Source organism: Euprymna scolopes, chromosome 26 (assembly GCF_053919585.1).
Source record: "Euprymna scolopes isolate OS-2025 chromosome 26, ASM5391958v1, whole genome shotgun sequence".
Classification (NCBI taxonomy): domain Eukaryota; kingdom Metazoa; phylum Mollusca; class Cephalopoda; order Sepiida; family Sepiolidae; genus Euprymna; species Euprymna scolopes.
The window spans coordinates 51,122,171-51,150,158 of NC_136507.1; the positions used below are offsets into that span (position 1 = coordinate 51,122,171).

A 27,988-nucleotide genomic window follows, 5' to 3' on the forward strand; every position below is an offset into this window, starting at 1 on the left:
GGATAACCACATCTGGACAGGAGCAGCTAGAAAGGACTTATCCTGCCTTGATAGACTTCATAGCATTGTAGAGGATTCCTTTTCTCTTTCCTGCAACCTCTTTCTCACAGAAGAGATATTGCGAGTTTGTCTCTTCTTTATCGTTATTTTCGTGGCAAGTGCTCGACTGAGCTCCAATCTATGGTTCCCCTTACCAAACTTTCACAAGAAATGCTTGTATAGCTGAAAACCTATCAATAATTCCCCCTACTCTTTATCTGTGCCTAAACCTAAGTGTAGATTCCATGAACAAAGCTTCTTTGTTAGAACTGCACGCCTGTGGAACTGTCTTCTGTTTGCCTGCTTTCCAGCTGACTACAATATGGTTGTCTTCAAGTCCAACGTAAACAAGTTCCTGATGAGCCGTTCCACTTGTTAACAAATTTACCAAATTTCCATTACTAACGATTACTATACTGTCCAATTGACTACTATACACTCTTTAACTCTTATCCTCGCGTGGCCTCTGGGCCTTGATAAGTGGTGATGCCTATTGTAAAAAAAAAACGAAAACAGAAACCAAATTAGTGATTGTGGATTTGTGTAAATGGGATGAAATAAGGGTATTTGGTAATCATATTCACTTAAATAATTAATTTCATTCATTCAAAAATAAAATAACCAAAATCCAGACATTTTTTTATTTTTTATTTTTATTTTTTATTACTTTTTCACCCCAAACAAGGCGCATTGCCACTTTGGTGTAGGGGGGTACTATCAGGGGCAGCAACTACTGGGGCGCTATGTTGGGATTTAGGCAGCAAGATGTCGGTTCATGTTGCACTTGAACTTTTGCATGTCAGTACAGTTGGGGAAGCAGGAACTTGGAATGGAATTCCAGAGTCTAGTGGTTCTGGGGAAGAAACTACTGGAGTAGAAAGATCTTTTGCATCTAGGAATCTCTACTGTGTGGGGGTGGGATTTAGCTGCCTGTCGGGTTTGTCGAGGGTGTCTACGTCGTGGGGGTACAAGTGTCTGCAGTTCGTCAGAGTATTCACCATTAAAATACTTGTAGAAAAGGCAGAGGGATGCAACGTTTCGTCGATGGGACAGAGGCTGAAGCTTAGATGCCAGTTCAGGGCCTATCAGATCAGCGACTCTTTTTTTAACCTTGTCTAGGAGCGAGAGACTAGTAGCAGATGCATCAGCCCAAATGTGACAAAAATACTCCATACATGGGCGAATGGTGGCCTTGTAGAGGTACAGGATACTTTCAGGTGTCAGTAGTTTTCTAGCACGGTAGAGAGAGCCTACCTTTTTCGCAGCGGCCCTGGCAATGTTTTCAATATAATTGTTCCAACTCATGTTTCTTGTGAACGTTAGGCCAAGCAGTTTGAAAGATGTACTCTCGGACAGGGAGTCACTGGCCATTGCTATTGGTGGCAGAGAAGGTTTCTTGTAATTATTGAAGGAAACCAGTTTAGTCTTGGCAGCATTGAAAGTGACCATCCATTTATGTCCCCATTCCACTACAGATTGGAGGTCATCCTCTAGTGTTTTTACCATTTCTTTAGATATGTGTTCATTTGTTTTCCTGTCATGCCTGTTATAAAGTGTAGTGTCATCAGCATATATACCCATCTCAGAGGCAGTTTTCTCGGGGAGGTCATTAATAAATATTAGGAACAATAGAGGTCCAAGGATAGACCCCTGAGGCACTCCCGCATTTATATCCCACTGTTTAGATGTACGACCGTCGAGGACAACCTGGATTTTTCTCTTATCTAAGAAGGACCTAATTATGTTAAGTATTCTACCAGTGATACTGTATGATGTAATTTTCCTGAGGAGACCCTTGTGCCATATTCTGTCAAAAGCCTTAGATATATCTAGAGCTACCGCTCTGTCCTCCCCGCTTTGTCCAGTGAATGGTATATACGCTCAGAGATTACAGTGAAGATGTCAGCTGTGGAGCGGGCATGTCTAAATCCATATTGTTTGTCAGTCAGAAGTTTAGCACCTGTAAGGTGCCGGACTAGAGCCTGGTTAATTATGGTCTCAAATATTTTGGCGAAAAGTGGGAGGAGGCTAATGGGGCGATAATTTGATGGGTCAGTTCTTTCGCCAGAATTCTTGAATATTGGTACCACAGAAGCAGTTTTCCAACAGACCGGAAAGCATGATTTATTAAAGCATTTGTTGTAGATTTTGGAGAGAACTGAGGCTACTTCGGCTGAGCACTTTTTTAATAGCACAGCTGGGATGAGATCAGGTCCACATGCTTTTGAAGTGTCAAGGTTTTTTATGATAGCGTGTACCTGAGCAGGGGTGATTTTTAGATCGTCTAGCGTGGCGTCTGTCCGCAAAGGAAAGTCAGGCAGGGGGTGGTTGGTAGGATCCAGTGTGGAGTTCGAGGCAAACCAGCTGACAAGCATATTAGCCTTGTCGGTTGCTGAGCAAACAACCTCGTGATTGTTGGTTAGCGGGGGAATTGTTGATTGTCCATTATTTACTACACTGTTGTAGATTTTCCAGAAGTCACGATTTCCTAATTTTTGTGCTTCGATGCGTTTTTTAGTGGTTTCAGTAAATTTTCTTAGCTGTCGCTATTTCTTTCTTAACGTTACTTCTAGCTTCTATATACTTCTGTTTGTTTGAACTGGACTTATGTCGGTTAAATCTGTGGTATGCATGCTGCCTTTGAGCAATGGCAGTTGCGCAAGTCGAAGTAAACCATTGGGGAGAGTGGGGCTTGCTATAAAATTTCCGCATGGGAACATGTGCTTCCATTGCTGTTTTGAACCATTCAGTGGTCTCATTTGCGCACTGTTCAGCAGGAAGAGAAAAAATATTTTCCCATGAGGGATCTCTGATAAGATCTCTGATGGCTTCCCAGTCAGCCTTTTTATAATATCTCGTTGTTTTGAGCACTGGCTCTTCAGTTTTGGGTCTAGAATTTAGGGCGATTTCTATCATTATCACTGCATGGTCAGCGTTCCCGAGTGGGCTGTCAGCATTTGTTGTACAATCCCCGGGAACTGTAGTCAGAAACAGATCTAGAAGTGATGCTTGTTGTTCTTGCTGGTCAGGGAAACAGGTTGGAAATGTAACCATTTGTGATAGGGAGTGAGATATAGCAAAACTATGTGTTGTGTTGCCCGCTGTATCTGTGTGAGAAAAGAATCCAAACCAGTTTATGTGGTGAGCATTAAAGTCACCAAATACATGTACCTGTGCGCTAGTGTCAAGGGAGAGTGCTTGTTTGTGTCCATTTGTAGATAGAACAAAAAAAGACAAAACATTATTTTATAGACCTAAAGATTATGTCCTCTTTTCACCCTATTGTTGGTTTGGTTTGATTTATCTGTTTTACAGTTTAGCAATGTTGAACCTGGTCAGTACTAATGGGTGACCATTTGGGACTTCAGGTGCTGTATGTGCTCTCTGCTTATCTCGGCATTGTTTCCAATCATCCTGAACTTCTTCTTGCTACTGGACTCAAGCAGTGTCAATTCAGGAAAGGTGTAGTTAGAGATTGCGCAACCCTTGCCTCACAATTATATGTGCAACTGCCCCTAGAAGGGGTTTTGTATTTATTTGCTTCCTCACTGAGCAAATTAGGCACAAGGCCGTTTTTTAATGTGGGGAAAGAGGGGGGGGGAGAAGGGGACCAGCTCCCAAGAGGTGGGAAATGGGAGCTGGATAGTGATTTGCACACTGGTATGTAGGGTTACCCCTACATGGACCAGAAGATTGCCGCAAGGGCAATGGTCTTTGCTTGCAGCATCTGCCGGAACAGATACTACACTTTGATCTTGGCCCGAAGGTCACAAAGGTCCCCCTTCTGGGAGGGGGGGGGGCATTGAATGTTGCAATAGTTTTGGTATGATTAAAGGTATGATTAAAAAAAATGGAAGTTCTACTTATAGACACTGGCGGTAGGAGCTGACCAATCAAATGGAGCCATGTTCTGCTGGCAACCAACCAGAAACCGGAATCTTGCGATAAAAATATTTCAGCTTTTAAAGAGAAAGTTATTTGCTCTTTGTCTGCAAACTTTTAAAGTTCAAGACTTACACAGATCAGGTACCCACCACAAACTCTTTTTCATCTTCAGAACTTATGCAGATTAGCTACCTGTCAAAAACTCTTCTGAGATTAAACATGGCTTTCAGTTCAAAATTAGCAATGCACTTTGGATTATTTAAGGCTGGAACACAATATCTATTCTATGTAAAATACTCAAATGATTGCAAACCATGAGCTAAGTATGTTTATATGCATATTTTTTTCACATGTGTGCTAGTGCTGTGTAGAGATCTGGCAATATTCTGGTAATGCTTGAGGCTAACACCTTTGATTATAAGCCCAAGGACTAAACTATAAGTCATAGTAGTGAGAAACATTATGAAAAAGGAAAATAGTTTGAATATGATTGGAGGTCACCCAAGGTTTGATGTGCGAGGCCACTTCTCTTTTCCCTTTGTATACTTCTGTATGTAACACACCTTCCACATGACTGAGTTAGTCCATTTTATAGTGTTGCTCTTATAGATGTCTTCCCATATAATAAGGCCACCTATCTCACTGTACATGCTTTTTATTCCCCCTCTCCATCCCCCATGAGATCACATGTAATGGTCAATTGCAGGGATGTTCTCGAATATTTGTGCAATGAATAGATTTTTGTTATCATAATATTCTTGTACTGCAACATGAGCTCTGATGTGATATTGATATTTGATAGTGGTTACTTTATTGGATATTGACTTTCATCAATGTTCATCATTATGGGGATTTTCAGTCTCTCTCTGAGTCATCATCATCTTTATTTTCTGTGATATTCAGGGTTCAGGATGATAGTTTGCAGATCGTAATACAGCATCCGTTATGATCTGTTCGTTGACTTGAAGACATCAAGGTCTGAACTGTGTCTGATGTAGCCAAACTCTAGTGAAGAATGCTATAGGGTGTCCATAACTAGGTTTATCTTTTGAAGGAAGCAATGGTTATATCGAATTACTTGGTTACTCAAGTCAATGTGTACATAGTATTCTCTGTTATTGCAACTCTACAAAATTTTCAATATGGAGATAGGTCGATTTAATTCTGTATCTGAATTAATCCCCAATTAATAGCTCTCAAAGCGAATGACCATATAGTTTATAGAACTTTTCATTTCTCAATATGTCTTTTGGCCATTGTTATCTCCATGTACTGGCTGATTTTACTCTACCACTTTTTTTTTTTTTACACATGATAGTCACCACTTATCAAGGCCCGGAAGCCACTTGGGGATAAGAGTTATTGCATGTACAGTAATCAATGGGATAATATCGCGTTAATCGTTAGTAATGGAGATTTGATAAAGTGTCTACTTAAGGGGGCGGTTTATCAGGAATTTGTTTATGTTGGACTTGAAGACATCCAAGTTGTAGTCAGGTGAGAAACAAGCAAATGGAAGAGAGTTCTGCAGGTGTGCACTTCTAAGAAAGAAGCTTTGTTCATGAAATCTAGGTATTGATTTGCACACAGATAATGAGTGGGGAAAATTATTGATAGTGGTTTCAGCTAGACGGGTGTTTTTCGTGAAAGGTTGTCGAGGGGGGACCAGAGATTGGAGCTCAGACGAGCACTTGCCATGGAAATAACGATAAAACAAAGACATGCTTGCAATGTTTCTGTGGGAGAGAGACTGCAGATTGCAAGTAAGAGAAAAGGGCATCCCCCACTAAGACACAAAGTCTATTTTGTACTCTGTCAAGGCAGGATAGGCTGTTTTTAGCAGCTCCTGCCCAGATGTGGCAGCAGTACTCCATCCTTGGACGTACTTGGCTTTTATATAGATAGAGAATTGCATCAGCAGTGAGATATCCTCTGGAGCGATAGAAGGATCCCACCATTTTTCCAGCGACCTTGGCAACAGACAATGTACGCGTTCCATTTCAGATCAGGAGTAAAGGTCAATCCCAGAAGCTTGTCAAAACATGGAGCCTCTCCAAGATGAGAGCCATCCATTTCAATTGATGCCAGATGGGGATCAGAGCATTGATGATGTAAAGATAGGAGCTTGGTTTTAGATGCATTAAAAGTAAGCAGCCACCTCTTCCCCCAAAGTACACCACACTGAAGATCAGAGGAGAGAGAATCAGAGAGAACTTTGTCATTTATGTCCTTTGATGTGCTGCCATAGATGGTCGTGACATCAGCATAGATGTCAACGAATGATTTAAGTATGTGTTTTGGGAGATCATTGATGCAGATCAGAAAGAGAGTTGGAAAGCAACTTTTTCTTCACCCTTTGTCAGAAAAATCACTCACTAGAAATGAGGACTGAAGGACAAATAAGGAGAAGCGAGAGTTTCTAGAGCTGCCAATAACACATCCACAGTGCATCTACTCTCCATTTAAAAAAAAAAAAAGGGGAGGTACGAGGGACTTATTAATATCTACTTTAGATAAGTCCATTACTTCATTTCCAATTTAGGACGATATTTGAAAATAGTCTTCCCTCCCATATTAATGCATTGATTTGTAATGTGATTCGCAAGGGATTGCATATCAGGTATGAATAATAATAATAATAATAATAATAATAATAATAATAAAAGTAAAAATAATAAAAACATTTTATCTTCTTTGTTTGTTGCTGGACAGACTAACCAGATTGTCTTATGAATTCAGTAATTATCATCACTGGAGACACATAGTCTTCTATTTAACAATATTTCGTCTGGGATCCTACATATGCAAAACCTATTCTGTATAGTACCAGATGCTGTTTTGATAGTTACAGATAATAAAAGAGCACCTTCTACCTATCATGTATACATATCTGTACATTTATCATGTTATTTTTCCCTTCACATATCAAAAAATCCTGTCACTGTCTTTTGGAATAGGAATTTGAGAATTGACAGTGGCAATAATAGTTACCTAAGGTGTAACAAAATCCAATTACATTGTCTGATTGACATTGAACTCTTGTCTACCAAACGCTGGTATCTAAAATAGTTATTGCCATTTGCGAGTATGCCATTAATTTCTTGATGTGCAGAGTGGAGTGACGAGTACTCCTCCCTTGAGTACTTTGTCCGTTATTATCATTCTTTCCAGGCAATATGATGTTTCTTTCATGAGCTCAAATCAGCAGATTACCTTCCGTAGTTCATGCCATGAGTTGAAAAAATGTTTCATATAAGAAATTGAAATTCCTCACCTGCAGTTGCTATTTAACTTTAGGTATTTTTTGTAAATAGAATTAAACGATACCTGCATAACACTGGCGATCATTTGTGTTGCATCTTTATCTGTTGTTCCATCTTATATTGGAATTTCAAGATAGTTTGTAGTGCAGTCCAATATGGCATTGGTTTTACTGGGAGGGTGCTTCCTACAATGTAGACTTGTGCTGCATTGCTGTAAGTTAATTATAAAGAGGGCATTGTAATATTAATGATTTTCTATTAACATTTACATGCAGAAATAATCAATGAACACTGTGTGCATGTTAAGAAGTACCCAGAAATAGTCTGATTGTATTCCTACACTAAAGGGTGACTGTGTGTAGGAAAATAGTTCTTAAGATATTGTTACATACCAGACTTTTACATTAAAGAGTTTTCCTTGAAACTGAATTTTTTATCAGAGGCTTAACATGAACATACTGCAGAACTCCAGTCCTTATACTAATGTTAATGTTCCCCTGCTCTACTAAACTAACATAGTTTGACTCAGAGTTACTAGTGAATCAATATCTGGTTAAAATTAATTTAATCTTTACCACAAATCGGTCCCACTTCAATAACACAGTGACAGTTATATATGGAATGTAGCAAACTTAATTTTTTTTTACACCAAAATTATTTTGAAAAATATTTGAAATAATTTTTTTTTTTTTTAGTTTTTGTCCCAATCCAGAATATCTCTTTAACTGTTCTAAAATTGATAATTTTATTTTTCCAAATAAAAAATTTTAACCATAAAGCATCAGTAAGGAATCTTGTATCCACCATGTGGAAAGTGACAATATTTTTTTTTGAGAAATTTGCAAATTAACACCCTCAACTACAATGATATTTTACTATTTTTAGGTGATTACATACAACTACTCTGAAAAATTTGGCAGAAAGGAGAAAAAAAAAATTAATTTAGAATTTAGAGTGAGGGATCAATTACAAATATCAATTTAATATAAAATAATCCTCTATTTTCAGCTATTCTAACTTTTAGGGCTGTTAATTAAACTTTTTACTACTAACCATAAGTTTAACTGGTAAGTTCATAAGGCCACATGTAATTGTCTAAAAATATAGAACCCACCTTCCCCCTAAAAAAGAAATGCACAGAATTAATCTCCCATAGTAAAAAAAATACATTTTTTTTTGTTAATTGCCTTAAAACGTAAGAAAGGCATAGAAATGGAGAATTATTTTATGTAAAATTTATATGCAAAAATGATCCCCATTTTTAATTCTAAATTAAATAAAAAAAACATTTTTCCATCAAGTTTTTCAGGGTGTTCATATATAATCGCCCCAAATAAGTAAAACCTCATTTTTTTTTTGGGGGGGGGGGCGGAGTGAAAGTGGGAACATATAGCTAAGGGTGTTAATTATTAAATGATATTACACATAGGTTTTATCAATAAAAGCCCTAAATTTAGTGGTTTTATACAATAATAAGTTGTATTGAAATAATATCAAGTAGCATTTTGTAGGATTCCCCTAAAATTAATGCTAACCAAAAGTTTCTTGTTCTAAGATGGGAAAAAGTAAACGAAATAGGAAATGATTTTAGCATCTGTTTGTGATAGAGGTGGTGGACCACCCTTCCCTCATTATAACAAAAAGTCAGGAAAAAAACAATAGCACACTGTGCGTCAGAGTCAGAGTTTTTTGTACTTAGTAATCAACTACGACTACTTATTGCAAAATGTGAAAAAGTTCTGATTGAGAATTTTTGAAGATATCGATCAATGATAATAGTGCAAGAATAGTTTTCAACATCATCTTTTGGGATTCAAATTTACAGTATAGATGCAGTTGAAAAATTAATTTTCTTTGATTTAGGAACAAAAATTTCTTGCTGGAATGAAAATTTATATAGGCATATCATTTGTATCATTACATTCTCATCTCATTTCTTTCCATGTATTGGATGGAGAGAAATGATATGAGTATGATGGATGTGTCATCTAAGTCTTAAAGACAGGTTTAGTTCTAATGAACTACAAGCAAGATTAAATCTGGACAGCATAAAGAGATGTGTGTAGAACAGGAGATTTCGATAGTGTGGTCACATTGAAAGAATGGATGAGAGTTACTGGGTTGGTAGATGTAAAACAGTTGACATGTGCTTGTGCTGTTCACAGGGAATGGCCAAGGAAAATTTGCTACGTTAGATTTTTACCGTGTTTTGCACAAGGGCCGCTGTCAGATGAACTTTACTTGGAAAAGCTCAGTTTGCCTGCCTTCTATGAACAATTTGCATATGTATGCCTGGATTAAAACCTTCTCTGTGGAGTATGCAAGGTCAGGTTGGTGATTTTATATTTCTTGCTGCCTCCATTCTAAAAGAAAGGAAAATGATCAGAGGAAACCCAATATCATGTCCAAAGCCTGTTAATTGAATTTAAGTGACTTAGCCACTAACATATTTGTGTCATATCTTTGATTCTCCTCCCCCTCCCCTACATGTGAAGTGTGCCTCCTTGCATTATGCTCAGTATACCGGGGAATCATTCAGCTCAAGAGGCTTCTTTGTGCTTCTGGCCCTGACTGGTCTTCCGATGAACATTCAGCTAGAGGAGCTTTCTTGTGTTTCAAGGTTCCACTGGTCTGCCAATGAACATTCAGCTCAAAGGCCCTTCTTGTGTTTTAAGCCCCCATCGGGTCTTCCGATAATGGAAACATTGAAGAACTATTTTCTGATGCATGTTTCTTTTATTTCTTTCTGTCAGTTACACGTTTTTATTACAGTACTGTCCAGTTGTTAAATGGTTTACAGAAAAATTAAAAAAAAAAAGGAACCCCAAAAAATAAAAAAATAATAAAACTCAACTATCTGAATTTTTGTGTACTATCTATTTTTCTCACTTTGTTGAATCTTTCTGCTTCCTACTAGCCTGCCGAACGTCGGCCATTCTCACTTCAGTTATTCACTGCATGCACAGAAGATTTAACGAAGATGTTTTCTTTTTTTTTTGCCTATACCCGACTCAATATCATATGGAAGCCTTTGCTCCCATGGGTCTGACATTTAACGGGAGACAGTTGGGTGGCGTTTCTTTAATGGTGGACTCCTTTTCCCTTTGATTAAGCCGGAGCAGAGCAGACTAATCACAAATCCAAATACTAGGACTGAAGTTAACCCAAACGCTCAAAACCAGATCGATGATGTGATACTTCCAAAGTTAATCTTGTGTGTTTAAATTTATATAAGATCTTTATCTTGCTTATATATGCTTTTTATACTCCCTTCTGTATTTGAATAACATTGAAGATAAATTATTTCTGCAAGAGTTTACAACCGCCCTCCAACATCCACATTTGAAACTCCCTCCCCGTTTGCTGACAAATCTAATCCCTAAAATTTATATTTAATAAATATTAAAGTCAAATATTATGAACAGAAGAATGACGATTCCATATAAGAAGGTGATTATGGCGGTTACCATAAATTTTAACGACGTTTGAAAAAGGGTCACCATTTCGGTCGGTCCCCCTTTTGGGGCACCTCCGACATTAGAGAGAGAACAAGAGTGCTGAAAAAGAACGGTTGTGGAAAAGACTTTAGGATTGATAATGTTTTATAATGGTTTCCAAGATATAGGGTACAAAGAGGATGGTACATTTCTTTGATAAAAGTCGTTATCCAGGTAAACTGGTCCGTCATGTGTTGATGCTTCTATCGTTTCCGCATGTCTGAGACAGATTTCTTCTTTGTATCTCCCTCCAAAGTAGTCCTCTATTCCGATTGGCTGAAACCTCTGGTGACGTTGAGAGAAGAAAGGAAAGGAAAAGTAGAAGAGTTGGGAGAAAGAGAGAAATAAGGGAAGCATACTGTAGCAGCATCATAGTAGTAATTCACTACAAGATCGTTATTCAGTCTGTGTAAAATTAGCAGCAAACTTGAGAGTCTGAGTCTGTTGCTGGGAGAGGCAAAGATTTCCAGGCAAACTGCGTTTGTTGGGCTTAGTTTAAATATCGATTAGATGTCTCCCAGTGTATAGAGCCAATATTCCAACATCATTTTTTTTTTAAATGTGTAAAAATTCAAATTTCTGCAGTTTCAATTGGTTGAAATAAAATTCCTGTATTAAGACTCTTATTCAATTAAGAGTTGATAGTTTTACAAAAAATATTCATTTAGTGCTGATGATTGTTATTAAATGTTACATTCTTGTATATAACTCACAAAGATTGTGGCTCAAGATTGTCTGGTCTGCATGAAGTCCTCCTCATTGGTTGCAGCTATTCATCAAGTCCTCCTCATTGGTTGCAGCTATTCATCAAACCTGCAAGATGCCTTTTACTGTAAACATTAAGAGCAGCAAGCTTAATGTTTGAGCTTGGGGAATGGTTGGCTTAGAACACATAAAGGAATTACATAGAAGCAACATTATCATTCTTACTTTATTGATTTGTTATTCTATGCCTGGCAAGTCTTTGCTTGTCACACATAGAGGCAAAGACGACCAGAGGACAACGAATCCTGATGCCAAACTCCTCCTAGGTTTTCACTAGAGCATTGTTTGTCATATTGTGGCCTTAATATCGCTTGGTGCCAGACCTGTTCTCTATGGATGACATTGGCAGAAACCAGAATTCTAGATGGCAAAGCTCTGATACTACCACATTACCATCGCCTATATCATGGAGGTACTACTTCTGATTAAACATGGTTCCACAAGTTGGATGTTTTTTCAAAATTTTAATTTTCTTCAATTTCTTTTCTAATTTTGATTGTAATTTTCAGTTTATATAATATTTATATGCATCAACGTTTTCTTTCTCCCTTACCTTGCTGGTTAACATTTTCATAACCCTACTTATTTTAACTATTATACTCACTGACCTTCTTCAAGTGCTCCTGACAAGGCACACCTGAAGAAGTTCAGAGGTTACATTGATTGAGACGTTGTAAAAATAACACACAAGATGAGAACAGTAGTCTGAATAATCCAAATAATATGAATTATCAATCCTCATCTCAAAACTGCACTACACAACTGTCGAGTTTTGCAACGATTAATTACGTTATTGAAACGACACTCCTTGTTATGCAAAACGCCCCATGACTCTTACTAAAAAATACCTATTCGCACCTACTGAAAACCTGCCCATATATATCTATTCACCTAATTACGCATGACTCAATACTTGCTGTCTTATCCATGCTATATTGCACTTACATCTTAACCCTCCTATCATCTAAAATAGCTCGGGCACAACTCGTAGCTCAATTCTTAATACCTACTCATACTGTAACACTATACTAGACCTAAGCTAACATTAATAAAATAAAAAAAAAAAAGGGTACGACTAAAATCACATTATCTCCTCCCTAACAAGCCCTCTTACAAACATAGACGCTTACACTGCATGAACTTCACCCACCCCCTTTATCCATTAACAAGTAAATAGCATGTCCCTAAATCACTTTGAGGAGTGTAACTAATCAGTAGATATAATCCCCAACAAACTAACCCAGTAACACTAACAACGCGGGGTCGCAGAAATACCTGGATTAGAACCTAGGCGCGGAGAAAACCCTCTCAGGGCTGACGGACCCAGTAGGTCTTCCCAGATCATCCGTCTAGGAGAAGGAAAACTCTGAAACTAAACCAAAGGGGAGAGAGGCCTCTTCAGTCTTGGATGACAACCTTCCTAGAGCTGGTGACTCAAACAAATTCACCGGTTTGCAAACCTAAATTGCTTAAGGAGTAGATAGGCTCTGTCTATCGCCCGGCTTCCATACTCCTTCTTTGCCTATTAGTCAAGCGCAGAGACACTATCTCAGTGATTCGACAGAAACACCCAGCGGTAGATCTTGTTTCCTGGCTAGGGCAATGAACGCCGTTCTTCCCCATTCCCAGCATGCCCCACCCCTATAACTGAACATTTGGGAGTGCTTGAGTATAAGATATGCCTGAGCGGTTAGATTGGGTTGACCTTCTTCTAAAGGGTTGAGGGTACCGGATTGACAGTTCCTGGCTGCTGTTCCCGACTGGTAGTACAGGAGCCCTAACTCTTTGGTAGCGCTTAGAGCGGCTGCTCCATCAACAGTTGAATAATATCGGGTTGTTTGCAGTGCCATGACGCGCATGGAAAGGGACCCTGCACTCATCCCCGGTGGGCTTTCCTGAGGCCACAATCCTAATTGGAGAAAGGTCAGCTGATGGTCTACTTGTGATGCATGTCTGAAGCTCCGCATAACCTCTTGTTTAGCTCCCCCTTACCGAAACTCTTAAAAAAAAATATGACGACAGTACAATCTAAAAATAAGCTTAAACCAGGATTAGGGACAAACAAATTCAACTTGCCTCCTCCCTTGAGGCTCTCATTCACAAATATCCGTGGGCTTAGAACTAACTTAGCTGATGTTGAAGCATTTCTCTTAACAAATACCCCGGATATCTTAGCACTAAGTGAGACTAACCTACACTCCTCCATTCCCTCTAACCACTTTAACATGCCTGGATATCTCCCACTCTGCCGTAAGGACTCTGACAGACATATGCACGGACTTGGAGTTTACATTCGTAATACCCTTCCCTTGACTAGAGAAACAAACCTAGAAACAGATGATCAAGCCTTTATGTGCTTTAGACTAAACGTACAACACAGTATTAGCTACTATTATTTTCTCTACCGCTCTCCCTCGACTCAGGACTGCTCCATAATAAACAAAGTATCTGACAGCATAGACACGGCACTGTCCCTCGACACTAGCGCACAAATACATGTGTTTGGTGACTTTAATGTCCACCACAAAAACTGGCTTGGATTCTCTACTCACACAGATGCAGCGGGCAGCACAACCCATAGCTTCGCTATATCTCACTCCCTATCACAAATTGTTACGTTTCCAACCCGTTTCCCTGACCAGGAAGAACAACACGCATCACTTCTAGATCTGTTTTTGACCACAGTTCCCGATGACTGCATAGCGAAGGCCCACAGCCCACTCGGGAACGCTGATCATGCAGTGATAATGGTTGAAATCGCCCTAAACTCTAGTCCCAAAACTGAAGAGCCAGTGCTCAAAACAACGAGATATTATAATAAGGCTGACTGGGAAGCCATCAGAGAACTAATTAGAGATGCTCCATGGAAAAATATTTTCTCTCTCCCTGCTGAACAGTGTGCAAACGAGACCACTGACTGGTTCAAAACTGCAATCGAAGCGCATGTTCCCATGCGGAAATTTTATAGTAAGCCCCACTCTCCCCAATGGTTTACGTCGACTTGTGCAACTGCCATTACTCAAAAGCAGCATGCATACCGTAGGTTTAACCGACATAAGTCCAGTTCAAACAGACTGAAGTATATAGAAGCTAGAAATAACGTTAAGAAAGAAATAGCGACAGCTAAGAGAGAATTTACGGAAACCACTAAAAAGCGCATCGAAGCACAAAAACTAGGAACTCGAGACTTCTGGAAAATCTACAACAGTGTAGTAAATAATGGGCAATCAACAATTCCCCCCACTAACCAACAATCACGAGGTTGTCTCCTCAGCAACCGACAAGGCTAACATGCTTGCCAGTCGGTTTGCCTCAAACTCCACACTGGACCCTTCCAACCACCCCCTACCTGACTTTCCTATGCGGACAGACGCCACACTAGACGATCTGAAAACCACCCCTGCTCAGGTGCATGCTATCATAAAAAACCTTGACACCTCAAAAGCATGTGGACCCGATCTTATCCCAGCTGTGCTATTAAAAAAGTGCTCAGCCGAAGTAGCTCCAGTTCTCTCCAAACTCTACAACAAATGTCTTAATGAAGCTTGCTTTCCGGGCTGTTGGAAAACTGCTTCTGTTGTACCAGTATTCAAGAATTCTGGCGAAAGGACAGACCCATCAAATTATCGCCCCATTAGCCTCCTCCCACTTTTTGCCAAAATATTTGAGACCATAATTAACCATGCTCTAGTCCATCATCTTACAGATGCTAAACTACTGACTGACAAACAATATGGATTTAGACAAGCCCGTTCCACAGCAGACATCCTCACCGTGATCTCTGAACGTATATACCAATCACTGGACAAAGCGGGGGAAGGCAGAGCGGTAGCTCTAGATATATCTAAGGCTTTTGACAGGGTATGGCATGAGGGTCTCCTCAGGAAGATTAGATCTTACGGTATCACTGGTAGAATACTTAACATAATTAAATCCTTCTTAGATAAGAGAAAAATCCAGGTAGTCCTCGACGGTCGCACATCTAAACAATATGATATAAATGCGGGAGTGCCCCAGGGTTCTATCCTTGGACCTCTATTGTTCCTGATATTCATAAATGACCTCCCCGACAACATTGCCTCTGAGATGGGTATATATGCTGATGACACTACACTCTATGGCAGACACGACAGGAAGACGAATGAACACATTTCTAAAGAAATGGCAGAAACACTAGAGGAGGACCTCCAATCTGTAGTGGAATGGGGACAAAAGTGGTTGGTCGCGTTCAATGCTGCCAAGACTAAACTAGTTTCATTCAATAATTACAAGAAACCCTCTCTACCACCAATAGCAATGGCCAACGACCCTTTATCTGAGAGTCCATCTTTCAAACTCCTTGGCCTAACGTTCACAGGAAACATGAGTTGGAACAATTACATTGAAGGCATTGCCAGGGCCGCTGCAAGAAAGGTAGGCTCTCTCTACCGTGCTAGAAAACTACTAACACCCGAAAGTATCCTGTACCTCTATAAGGCCACCATTCGCCCATGTATGGAGTATTGCTGCCACATCTGGGCTGGTGCATCTGCTACTAGTCTCTCGCTCCTTGACAAGGTTCAAAAGAGAGTCGCAAATCTGATAGGCCCTGAACTGGCATCTAAGCTTCAGCCTCTGTCCCATCGACGAAATGTTGCATCCCTCTGCCTGTTCTACAAGTATTTTAGTGGTGAATGCTCTGATGAACTGCAATCACTTGTGCCCCCACGACGCGAGCACCCTCGACAAACCCGACAGGCTACTAGATCCCACCCCCACACTGTAGAGGTCCCTAGATGTAAAAGATCTTTTTACTCCAATAGTTTCTTCCCCAGAACCGCAAGACTCTGGAATTCCATTCCAGGTCCCTGCTTCCCCAACAGTACTGACGTGCAGAAGTTCAAGTGTAACGTGAACCGACACCTTGCTGCCCAAATCCCTACATAGTACCCCAGTAGTTGTTGCCCCTGATAGTAGCCCCCTACACCAAAGTGGCAATTTGCCTTGTTTGGGGTGAAAATGTAATAAAAAAAAAAAAAAAAAAAAAAAAAAAATTAAAAAACATAAGATATTTTTAGATCACTCTTCTATTTTGAATTGCATTTCATTAAACAGGTATTTTGAATTAATTTTCTCTAAGCCCTTCATCCAGACAACACTGGATAAATACAGCCAGCTACTCAGTGGTATTTAAAAAAAAGTTGAATGAACTTATTGATTAAAACAAGAAATATCCAAATGGGCATTGTATCTCTATGAATAAAGATATCAGATAAGACCTATGTGTTTGTTTGCCTATATGTTACTCTGATAAATACACATTGAATTATTAGTATCTAACCAGACTTACCTCTCCATGCAGGCAACGTTAGATAAATACAGCTTGTAGGTACTCACCTCCCTCCCACTATGGGAAGATGTGACACAAGGTCCGGAGGTGGGGTTGAAAAACCAGTGCATAAGAGGCATGTATACTTTGACTGTCAAAAATGCATGCACAACTCTGTTGGTATTCCCTGGAAGAGGCGGTTCAGGCAATTAGGGATAAACTATTGACTTCTCAAAGAGAGAAGTTAGGAGGATAAATAACTGCACAAAACCATAGCTTAGCCAGACAAATACAAGGTCATCCATCACCTACTCAAAAATGACTGAGAATCTACCGAACTGATTGTCAAGGACATATCCTCGGTTTGGTATGGCTAAAACCTTTTTAACTATTTTATTAGATCACTTAGCACAATCCTTCAGGATTAGAATAGAGTACGGATCTGTTCAATCCTAGGCCATCATCTTAGGCATTACTTCTTCCTTAAGACAGGTTTACTATCAATCACTTCATAAGCAGCCCCACCAACTTGCATCCTTTCTTAGAAAGTTTTGAATCCATTCAAAATGTCCACTTTTTATGGGAGCTGGATTACTCATAAATAAACAGTTGGCAAACAAATAAATAAAAATATATTACACCCTTACACTTCTTATGGTTAGAGATTTTTATCCTTGGCCTCAAAATCAACATAAATTTAACCATTTCTGTAATGATTTGGTCCATGTTGATTGCAGTGAGACATTGGTTCTGTGCAGTTCTATGAGGTCCACCCTCCCAGGCTTTACATTCTCTCTTTGAGAAAAGGTCAGTTTATTGTTAATCACCTGAGATGCCCCTACCACGCACTTTTTGCAGGTCAGAGTGCCCCTAAGGGTGCTAATTTCTCAATCCCACTTTCCAACCCAGGTGTTTAAGTTCTTGCAGTGGGAGAGAACTAAAAACACACCCTTACACCGTCCACTCAAAAGAAAAATAAGATACTATTTTTTTAGTGATTACATGTAAAAACCTGAAAAACGTGACATAAAATTATTTCAGAATTTACAGTGATATTTTGCATAGACAATGAATGTAAAATGATCACCTACTTCCTGACCAAATGTAAGGATTGTAGGTGCTAAGAACAACTCTTATATATTTATTAGTAATGAAAACTGTTGCACAAAAGGAAAAACAAAATCTTTTTAAAATAACAATGAAAAGGTTTATTCAATTGCTGTTTGATACAGGTGGAAGAAAGTTCGACATTAAGGCAATGAAGAGCTAGAAAATTTGGGGGGGGGGGGGGCCAAAGATACCTCAGCAGTTATCTTTAGGTGAAGATAGTCATTGTTTGGGCGTCTAGTTGACAGGAACAAGAAAAAGAAAGGGGATGTCTTTCCTGATTACTTTCAAGATTCTTTCTGCTGACCGACTATGATTCCTAAAGGAGTTACAGTAGTTTTTCAGGGTATAGATGAAATCAATATACCTTGCAAGCTGATTGATTAGTGTGTAACCAAATTGCATAACCGGGACATTTTTCCGATGGAGAAAATAAATTTTCATTAATTACTGCAACACAAATAATGTTTTAAAGGCATGCAACCAACTTTTTAAATTGAAATATTGACCATTTTCTTAATGTTTTAAAAATCAAGTGTAGGTGTGTATTCATATTGTGGGGATTTATTATGTATTTTGTGTATTACCATCCAGACTTAAGGTTAGTGATAGGTTTAAGGGGTAGCATATCATATATATTTTTAACGCCAATTTTTTCAGGTTGCTTGTATAAATAATTTTTTTTTACTCAGCCATTTCTTAAAAATCGTCCTTTGCTATTTCATTTTTCATTACGTTAACTTTTTCAGCAACCCACCAGAAAACACACACACGTGCGCATGCGCGCGCGCACACGCACGCACACACACACACACACACACACACACACACACAGAGGCAAAAATATATCTTCTTTTAAAATAAAAGTTATATGCCCTTAAAAACGCTATCCGGTTCCGAAGTGTGTCACCATTACCACATAGTGGGTTGGAAATGTTTGATTATTTTACGTTAAATTTATATGTAAAACTGATCTCACATTCTAAATTCTAAAATAATTTAAAAAAAAATTCCGTGATTTTTTTTAGACTATTTATATGTCTATGTTATAGATTGTTTATATGTTTTAAAAAAAAAAGTAGAATCGCATTTTTAATTTTGTGGTGAATTAGAATACGCTGTATTTTCCAAAAATAAATAAAAAAATAACAAGTTTGGATTAAAGTGTAGTATCTGTGACGAAATTTAGTTACGTCTCTTCTGGCACCTCCCCAAAAGGGGGTGGACGGGACGGATCTGAAAAATAAAATGTCGGAGTTTGAATTTTGTTTTTAAATGAGACCTTAAACTAATCTTGTCACATTCTATCTAACTTTTAGTGTTTGGGAAATGATATACCCAACAATTTAAAAAGTATCGTTATTTTTTTTTTTAGTATTGGACTTGGAATCTCCCATGTTCGAAGCGGGACATAGGAAATCGTCAATCTGATTGGTTAAACCAAAACCACGTGACCAGGTCAGCTGCGGTGTCAGCTTAGAAGAGGTTGTCCGTCGTTCACGTCGGTCTCTCTCTCTCTTTAGTAATATTTATTTTTTTTCTATTGTCTTTATTTTTCTTAACTTCATTCGTTTTTATTTGTTTTTTTTTTCGCTCTCTCATTTCTTTAGTTACTCGCATGCGCGAGATTTTTTTTTACTCCTACTAAAACACACACACACACACACACACACACACACACAAATCCGGCTTGCCGACTGCTAAAAACGTCGGGGGTTTTCGTAAGAAAGAGAATTGTTAAGTCGATATGATTACGACTGAAGGAAAAGGTCTGGTGGCCAGATTGTTACTTTCTTGACTACAAAAAGAAAAACTTCGCTTAAAGGAGACTATATTCCTTTCAATACCACTGTTTACATTTTTATTGGAAATTAAAATTTACCTTAAATTGCGGCAAAAACCGACACAACATGGCGGAGGGTGGCACCTCCTATTTTCAGGTGAGTTTGAGTTATTGTCTCTTTTTCAGGATTAAATAAAACAACGCAACATCTAATAATAATCTTATCTAAAGGACGAATAATAGTCCCTATGTAATTAAAGGTCGATTCGTTGATTTGATGAATGGTCTTCATGTTGAAAACTACTGTTTATCTTTGACTGGTCTAAAAAGCACAAGTCAACCATAATGCTCGATTTTTGCCTATAAACTTTAATTCAAACTAAAAATTACGTTGTATATTCGACAGTTTAAAGGTTCGAAAATCATTTTCAAATGTTTTACTTATCGTTTTAGGCCATATTATCATTTTTATAAATAAAAATATATAGTTACAATGGTTGTGAGAAATGTAGAGGTGATGTTGAAGCCTTTAAAGTGTTATTTATAACTAGAATTGCAGTGTGAAACAACAAATTTAATATTATTGTTCATACCCCCCCCCCAAAAAAAAACTTAACAGCATTTTTTGACCGCGCCACTATTCTATCAAAGAATCTCATTGATAATCTTTGTATTAATAAAACACTATTGCGTGTGTTTCTTGTCTATGCGTAACTGATACACGTGAATTTCATCTTTATTTACTGTTATTTATGAATATTTATTGAAATCGAAAACTAAAGGAAAATTATTACTAATTAGAAAGTAAACATGAGATGACTACTGGTATTTTCAATTATTTTTTTTCCAGCCTTTCATGCAGAAATGCGAAAAACGCCGGGTAAATAACCTAATATCATATATTGATCCCTCCCATTGTCACAAACAAACAAACAAACAAAATCCGAATAAAAATCGGCGCCTTTGTTTTTATTTATATTTTTCACAGTTGCTAAGGTTCATATTTACTTACCTTCCCACGGTCGGGGGAATTTTTTTTTTAATGTGATAAAAATTCATCTTCGCAATAAAGAAGCGTTTTGTGTCTACCACCACAAATGTCGGCATCTAAAACGCATGACTCTAAAATGCATGTCCTTAGGGTTTTCTTTTTAAATTCTTATCTTTAATAATAATAATAATAAATAGCATAAATTTATTTTCTTTATGTTTGGTATTAGTTTAGTAGTAAATGGATGAAAAAATGGCTGGTCAAATGTATTAACAGAAAAGAAAAATTAATGTTTCCCGTTTCTTCCCTAAATTCACGTAGCCATTCCCCCTTTTTTTATTCTGCAGTTATTGGCAAATCCCATTTTCACACTTTAAAATATTATCCAAGACCGTTAGTTATTTATCCATTGACACAACATATATGTCCTTATTTAATTATATTGGATTCCATTTTTATAAAAAATTAAAATTTGAGCTTTTTATAACGTTTTGTTTTCTGTTTTAACATTATTAGTGTTAAACTTGATGTTAGTTGCAATGTTAATGCATGATTTTTAAACTGAAAGCATTATTTAAAACGTGATTTATTCATACACGTTTTTATAGTGAGAATCGATTATAATGATTGAATACTAATATCCTAAACAGTGTGTTTATTTACTAATTTCCCAGAAAACAATTGAAAACAGGAATTCTACCGTTTTAATTTAGGTTTTAACTGCTTTTATTTGAATTAAAAAAAAAAAAAAACCCAAGTTATTTTGAAAATCAAATAGCGCAAATATTATAGAACCATGGTGTAAGGTTAAAAACGTTGACTAACAATTAGTCTTCTGTTGAAGGTTTTGTCATTACTACAAGAAATAACAAAAACTTCTACCGGGTAATGGCTGATAGGATAAGAACAATCTGCCCCGTGAATTAAATAAAGGTTTCAATTCGTATAATTTCTCTAGATCGATGTAAAGATTCGCATGTTCGAAAAGATGCACATGAAAAAGGTCGAATTTATAACCAAAGTAAATATTGAGTGTTTGAAAATGTCGGATTAACTTATTTTTCTGTCTACTCTTTGCCTACATTATCAATTAGTTTCATTCCTAATGACCCAGTCGGCTACAAGTTTGCAACTGAAAGGACTCAATCATTGACTATGATCTACATCCATCGGACACTGGTCAGCGATGACAGATCGAATTCAGAAGGATGAAACTTTTTATTGATTTTATTAATGCTGTGATTAAAGTTCTTTTTTGGGGTAGGGGCTGATGTTCTGTGCTAAACTGCTAATGACTCAACTGCTTCCTAGGACGATTTCTCGATTAAAGGTTGTTCTAACTTAACATCCGAACCTGATCCATCCCCTCCTCCAAGATCGACATGGAATGTGTCTACATCAAGGATGGCTTCCTTTGTGGCAGTGACATCTTAAAAGAAGACCCATAACTACCCTACATGTGCTTCAGAATTGCACTTACTAACAGCACATATTTATCTTATGGCGTCACTATCTGTGAGAGTCTCAGTATCACAGAAAATTATATCCTGTCTGTCCGTCCTATTGCCAACATTCGCGCCTGGAGATTGGAAAGTTCACAACGTTGAATAGCTAGTTCACTCAAACAAGATGGGCAATGAAGGAAGATTCTGTCATTATTTTTTCCTTGCCTATGATCTAATTCAGATTGTTGGCGAACCTACTCGCATTCTCGATACTAATGGTCAATTTGCAAGTCTTTTAGATCTTTTTCTGACAACTTACCCTGAACTGTGCTCATCTTTGATTCTGTCTGCTTGGATCCTCCGACCACTCGGTTGTTTCAATTAAGATTAAAGTGAAACAAAACCTCAGATGTCCCTTTCCATTGCACTGTGAATCGCTACTCGCTGGCCGACTGGGATAGTTTTTGTTCATTCATATCTGAAATATTACTATGCTCCGTATTTAAAAAAGGATGTATCCGCTATAGCATCCGACTTAAGATTAGCTAACATTTGGTATTGACAGTTAAAGCAATTAAAATAGTTCTGTGTGCCACTGCCATTGCACACAGAACTCTATTTTAATTTAAAGCAATTAATAGATTTTCAGAAATTAAAACTGCTTTTAGGAATGATTGCAATCACTGTAAAAGGATTATATGCAAGAGTCTTTTGTCCATACGGTAAAAACTAAGGTAGCTGAAAAGAAACTTAGTTACCATGAATTTTGACACATAACAAACGGGGTTCTAAACCATAACGGCCCTGAAGTGATTACGTCAGCCTCTGACAAAGCCAAACTCTTTCGCTAAAAACTTTGCATTAAACTCGACCCTGAGTGATCAGGGCCACTTACTCCCTGAATTTCCTCTCAGGACCGAAAATAATCTAAATGACATCCATATATCTGTCAGACGTTGCCAGATTTATCAAGAACCTTGATTCCAACAAAGCAACTGGTCCTGACAACATTCCAATCATAGTGATAAAAAAAAACTGTAACTGGAACTAGCTCCTATACTAACCAAGTTGTTTAAATGCTGCCTTAAGGAGAGATGCTTCCCAACTCCCTAGAAAACCTTGACAATCTGCCCAGTATTTAAAAATAGGGGAGATTGTTCCTCTGCTTCTCTGTACAGACCAATCTGTCTCCTTTGCATCATCAATAGGTTGAGTCTATGATAAATAGAGAAGTTGTCAACAACCTCAACAAAAATAACCTATTCAGCAACATGGTTTCCGTTCTGAGAGATCAACAGCTGATGTGCTGATGGTAAATATCACACAGGATCAGTGAATCTATTGATGGTGACTTCGTTTCTAGAGCAATATCTCTTGAAATATCTAAGACATTTGATAGGGTTTGGCATAAAGTTCTACTTCACAAGAATTTCAACTATGGTATTGCTGGAAATGTCCTCTCAACCACCAAATCCTTTTTCTCCAATAGCTTTATTAATGTAGTCATTGATGGGCAAAATTCAGAAACTTTCAGGGACCCGTCTTGGTCCCTGATCTTCATCTCCCAAATCACATTCTGAGATCTTTTGTCAACATCTATGCAGATGATACTACCATCTATAGCAACGTCAAAGGCTGGCAATGATCAAGATCTTTCTGATTCTCTCTCCTCTGACTTGGAACATGTACAGCGGGGTAAAAAAATCACTAGGTACCTTTTAATGCATCCAAAGCAAAACTTTTTACCACCAATCCGTAAATCCCCTCTTGGCTCCTGAAGAAATGAATGGTTCCCATTTTTCAGAAATACCTTACTTTGACAAACTTCTGGCAGTGACCTGACTTGAAATTGAAAACCTACATTTAATCCGTTGCCAGAATCGCTGGAAAAATGGTAGAATCATTCTACTGCTCCAGAAAGTATCTTGCTCCTGATGCTATCCTTTACTTGTATAAGAGTCTAATATGATTAAAGATGGAGTACTGCTGTCACATCTGGGGAGGAACTCCTAAGAGTACTCTTTCTTGCCTAGACAAAGCCGTTGACCAGGACCTTTTCACCTCTCTACTACCTCTTTCTTACAGAAGAAACTTTGCGATTCTATCTCTGATCTATCGTTATTTTCATGCAGGTGCTCGACTGAGCTCCAATTCAAGGTCCCTATGCCCTGTAAAACGATTGTAACAAATACTCGTTTAACGACAACAACCGTCAGCAATTTCCCTTACTATCTGTGCCTAAAACTAAACATAAATTCCACAAGCAGAATTTCTGTCCTAGAACTGCCCGTCTGTGAAACAAGATACTGTGTAGCTGCTTCTCGGCTGACTATAACTTGGTCCTTTTCAAGCTCTATGTAAACAAATTTTTGTTGACCCATCGCTCTTGAATAACTAAGCCTTACCCAAATTCTATCATTACTGATCATTATTAAGTTCTCACCTACTACCTAACACTGGACCTTTATCCTTGAGTGGCCTCCCTGCCTTAATAAATGCCGACTTTGAAGTTAAAAAGAAAATAAAATAATTAAGCATATTGTGATTCTTTAATTTTAGATCTTGAATTTCATCACAAACATAATCCATTAACGAAAGAACAAAAAGATGGAAACGTTTTGTTCAAGCCATGTCTTGTTTGTGTATGAATGCGACATGGATTCCCTCATGAGTTTTTTTTTTTTTTTTTTTTTTTTTTAAGTACTTGAAGGCTGCCATCACTTACTGTTGATTTGTCATTTATTCTGTAAGAAGGAAATTACTGTGATAAGAATAGAAAGTTGACTTTTTGCTAGAGTAAAATATTTTGTGACAATCCTCTTCCTGATTTGTGATATTTGTTTGATTTATAACGAGTGGAACAGGTTATTTATTTATTTTTTTTATCCCTATTTGAGCATTTCTTATGTCAACTTAAAAAAAAAAAAAATCTTCGGAATATATTTATGCAGACAAAATTCTAAATATTACACCTGTTAAACCCCAGCGATGACTGTAAATTATTTTTTTTACATTATATTTCTGAATTGATCCTGTTTATTCTTAAAATTAGACCTATTTTAATGATTAGGGAGTCTCTGTTATATAAAATCATTTGTGTTTCTCGCCTCTACGTGAATTATTGAATTACGCGGTATGTTGTAAAATTAATCTATTATTTAGTGAAATTAAAAATGCAATAGCACAAAACACTAAATTTAATTCCAAAAATCTATTAATGACGAAATTAAATCAACCAGAATCCATTTCTTTTTCTTTGAAAAAAAAAAAAAAAAAAAAAAATCAACAATCAGCCATTTTCAACTTTTTTCGAAAACAAAAAGTAAATGATTTATTTTGATGTTTTGGCAAAAGATCGAATTGCAAAGAACTTTTGGAATTTGAAAGAATTTGGAAACTTTTAACTGTTGAATAGAAAGTTATTTTTTCAGGCTTTAAAAGTATTGATAAATCCTCACTTTGGAAGTTATCTATATATATATATATAAAAGTGAAAATGTCTGTGTGTGTGTCTGTACATTTCCCTATGCAATAACCCTGTCAATTTTTAGTCTACAGACTCGAAATTTGATATACAGGTTACTGAGATTTGGGAAAATCGATGTGATCGGTTTTTGGCCAGAAATTTGGCGATTAAGGGGTCAAAGTTCAACGATTTGACCTTTGAGAACTCTACCAAACTCCTCCGACAATTTTGGGTCTACGCACTTGAAATTTTAGATATAGGTTCCTTGGACATGGATCTATAATAACTTGATTTGAGCTCAAAACAATAAATTTTAAGGGGTCATAATAGGGGTCAAAGTTAAAAATTGACCTCTGCGGTCTCTTCCAAATTACTCAGACAATTTCTGGTCTAAATATTTGAAATTTTACATAAATCAGTTTGGGGCGAAAATTTTTAGTTACCAATATATAAATGTATGTATGTCTGTTTGCATGTCTGCCTTAAACTTTCAATAGAGGCGACGGATTTTACCAAGATCAGTATCGTTTTAAAGTTCGATCTTTCATACGACAAATATCGAAAAATTGGCTAAAAACATTAATATCTTCCCCTTCAACTAGACACTTTTCTACGGGGGGGGGGGGTCACTTTTTTTGCTGATATTTTTTAAAGTTATCCTCTCCTTTAGATTGTCTAGCCTTAATTTAAAAAAATGTTGCTTCCGGTTTGGCAGTGGTCATAACAGCATAAACGTTAGGTTTTACCCCGTTCTTTTCCTCCTTTGCAGTACGGGTTCGAGCCTGCCTTCCGACTACCACTTTTTTTGCTCAACATACACATCCAAACACCCGGGCAGCGCCGGGCGCGCATGCTAGTATTTTTATAAAAAGAAATTAACTCTACTGCTGCAGTGTAACCAGTTTCTTCCCCCATGTTAATGAATTTCTAAATAATAACGTACTTGTGTGAATGACAGACAAAAAACAATTAGAAAAATGTATAACGCAGCACCATTTTTTATGTAGAAATTTCAAGTTTAAATTCAATTTTTACACTATTTAAATTGTCAGGTGAAATCAATAGAATAATTAACAACCCCTTTTCCATGTTAAAAATAGATTTCTAAATCTTTACTTCAGCATGGTCCGTAAATTGCAGTAAGGAAAAAAAAAAAATAGTTTTATAACTTTAATTTAATGACCAAACGATATAATTAAATTTAACTTTCAAAATCCTATTAAAAATACAAAGGGGAGGGACAAAAATTAAAAATAAATGTAAAAAGACTTACGGGCAGGCACAACTAGTTTGTTATGAAGATGTATTTACTAGTCTATTAAAAATCTAATTGCTGTAAATTTAGTTTTGGAAATTTTTCTTGGCAGTAAATTTCCAGTCGGAGGATATTTCAAGTCTGCAGATCAATGTAGCAATAATGAAAACGGCTCAAATATTAAGGAAAACTCTAGAATACGGAGACTAATATGCATGAGCTACAAACGCTAACCGACCATATAAAAACTGCAACAGAAGTAAAACAAAAAGGTAGAAGAACATCACATGAAACCAAGAAAACTGAAACTGTATAATTACAAGTTTACCCCCATTAAAAAAAAACTGTAATGCTGGCATTGCACCAAATAATAGAGAGGGGGCAAGGAGGACAAAAAGACCGAGGAGAGAAAGCACTGATCAGACCTTCACTGGATGAGTGAAGAGGACTAGAACCTTGAACAGACTTATTGTCACCCAAAATCCAGTGATGACTAATGGTCATTGCCAGCATGAAGCGGCTGTTGCGATGATGCAAATCTATTTGTAAAGGTTATTGAAAGAGTATTGGAAATCTGGGGAGACTCTAGGGAACACCAATTGCTGTCGGTGACCAATCGCTGATCATGACGAGTGTGAGGACTCCTAGCGAGTACAAATAATGAAACACAAAAGATCACATATAACCAAAAATCTAATCTAGATAAAGTTAAAGATTTGTAAAACTAAAAAAAAAATTAATTAATTAAATACAATAAACAATAAAATCGACCATTTTTAAAGAATATTTTTCATGAGTTTGGAATTCTTTTATTGATTTTTTTTTTTTTTTTTTTTTATGACTCAACCCCAAGTATTCAGAAATGGTCCTTAATATCAAAGAAAATAAATAAAAAGCTATGGTTAAAGAAATGGCAAAAACACTAGAGGATGACTTCCAATCTGTAGTGGAATGGGGACATAAATGGATGGTCACATTCAATGCTGCCAAGTCTAAACTCGTTTCCTTCAATAATTACAAGAAACTGTCTCTGCCACCAATAGCAGTGGCCAGTGACTCCCTGTCTGAGAGTACATCTTTCAAACTGCTTGGCCTAACGTTCACAGGAAACATGAGTTGGAACAATTATATTGAAAACATTGCCAGGGCCGCTGCGAAAAAGGTAGGCTGTCTCTACTGTGCGA

The 27,988-nt window shown here is 37.4% G+C and overlaps 1 protein-coding gene across 4 annotated transcripts in view; it reads left to right on the plus strand.

The window, feature by feature from the left end:
* Nucleotides 1-19,306: 19,306 nt before the first annotated feature.
* LOC145248037 (serine/threonine-protein kinase N2-like) overlaps nt 19,307-27,988 on the plus strand; it is a 412,484-nt gene continuing 403,802 nt past the window's right edge. For all 4 annotated transcript variants that reach the window (XM_080109765.1, XM_080109767.1, XM_080109766.1 and 1 more), the window contains exon 1: nt 19,307-19,804. In XM_080109765.1, coding sequence (XP_079965891.1) covers nt 19,775-19,804 — 30 coding nt within the window. In that variant the 5' untranslated portion in view covers nt 19,307-19,774. The remainder of the gene's footprint in view (nt 19,805-27,988) is intronic.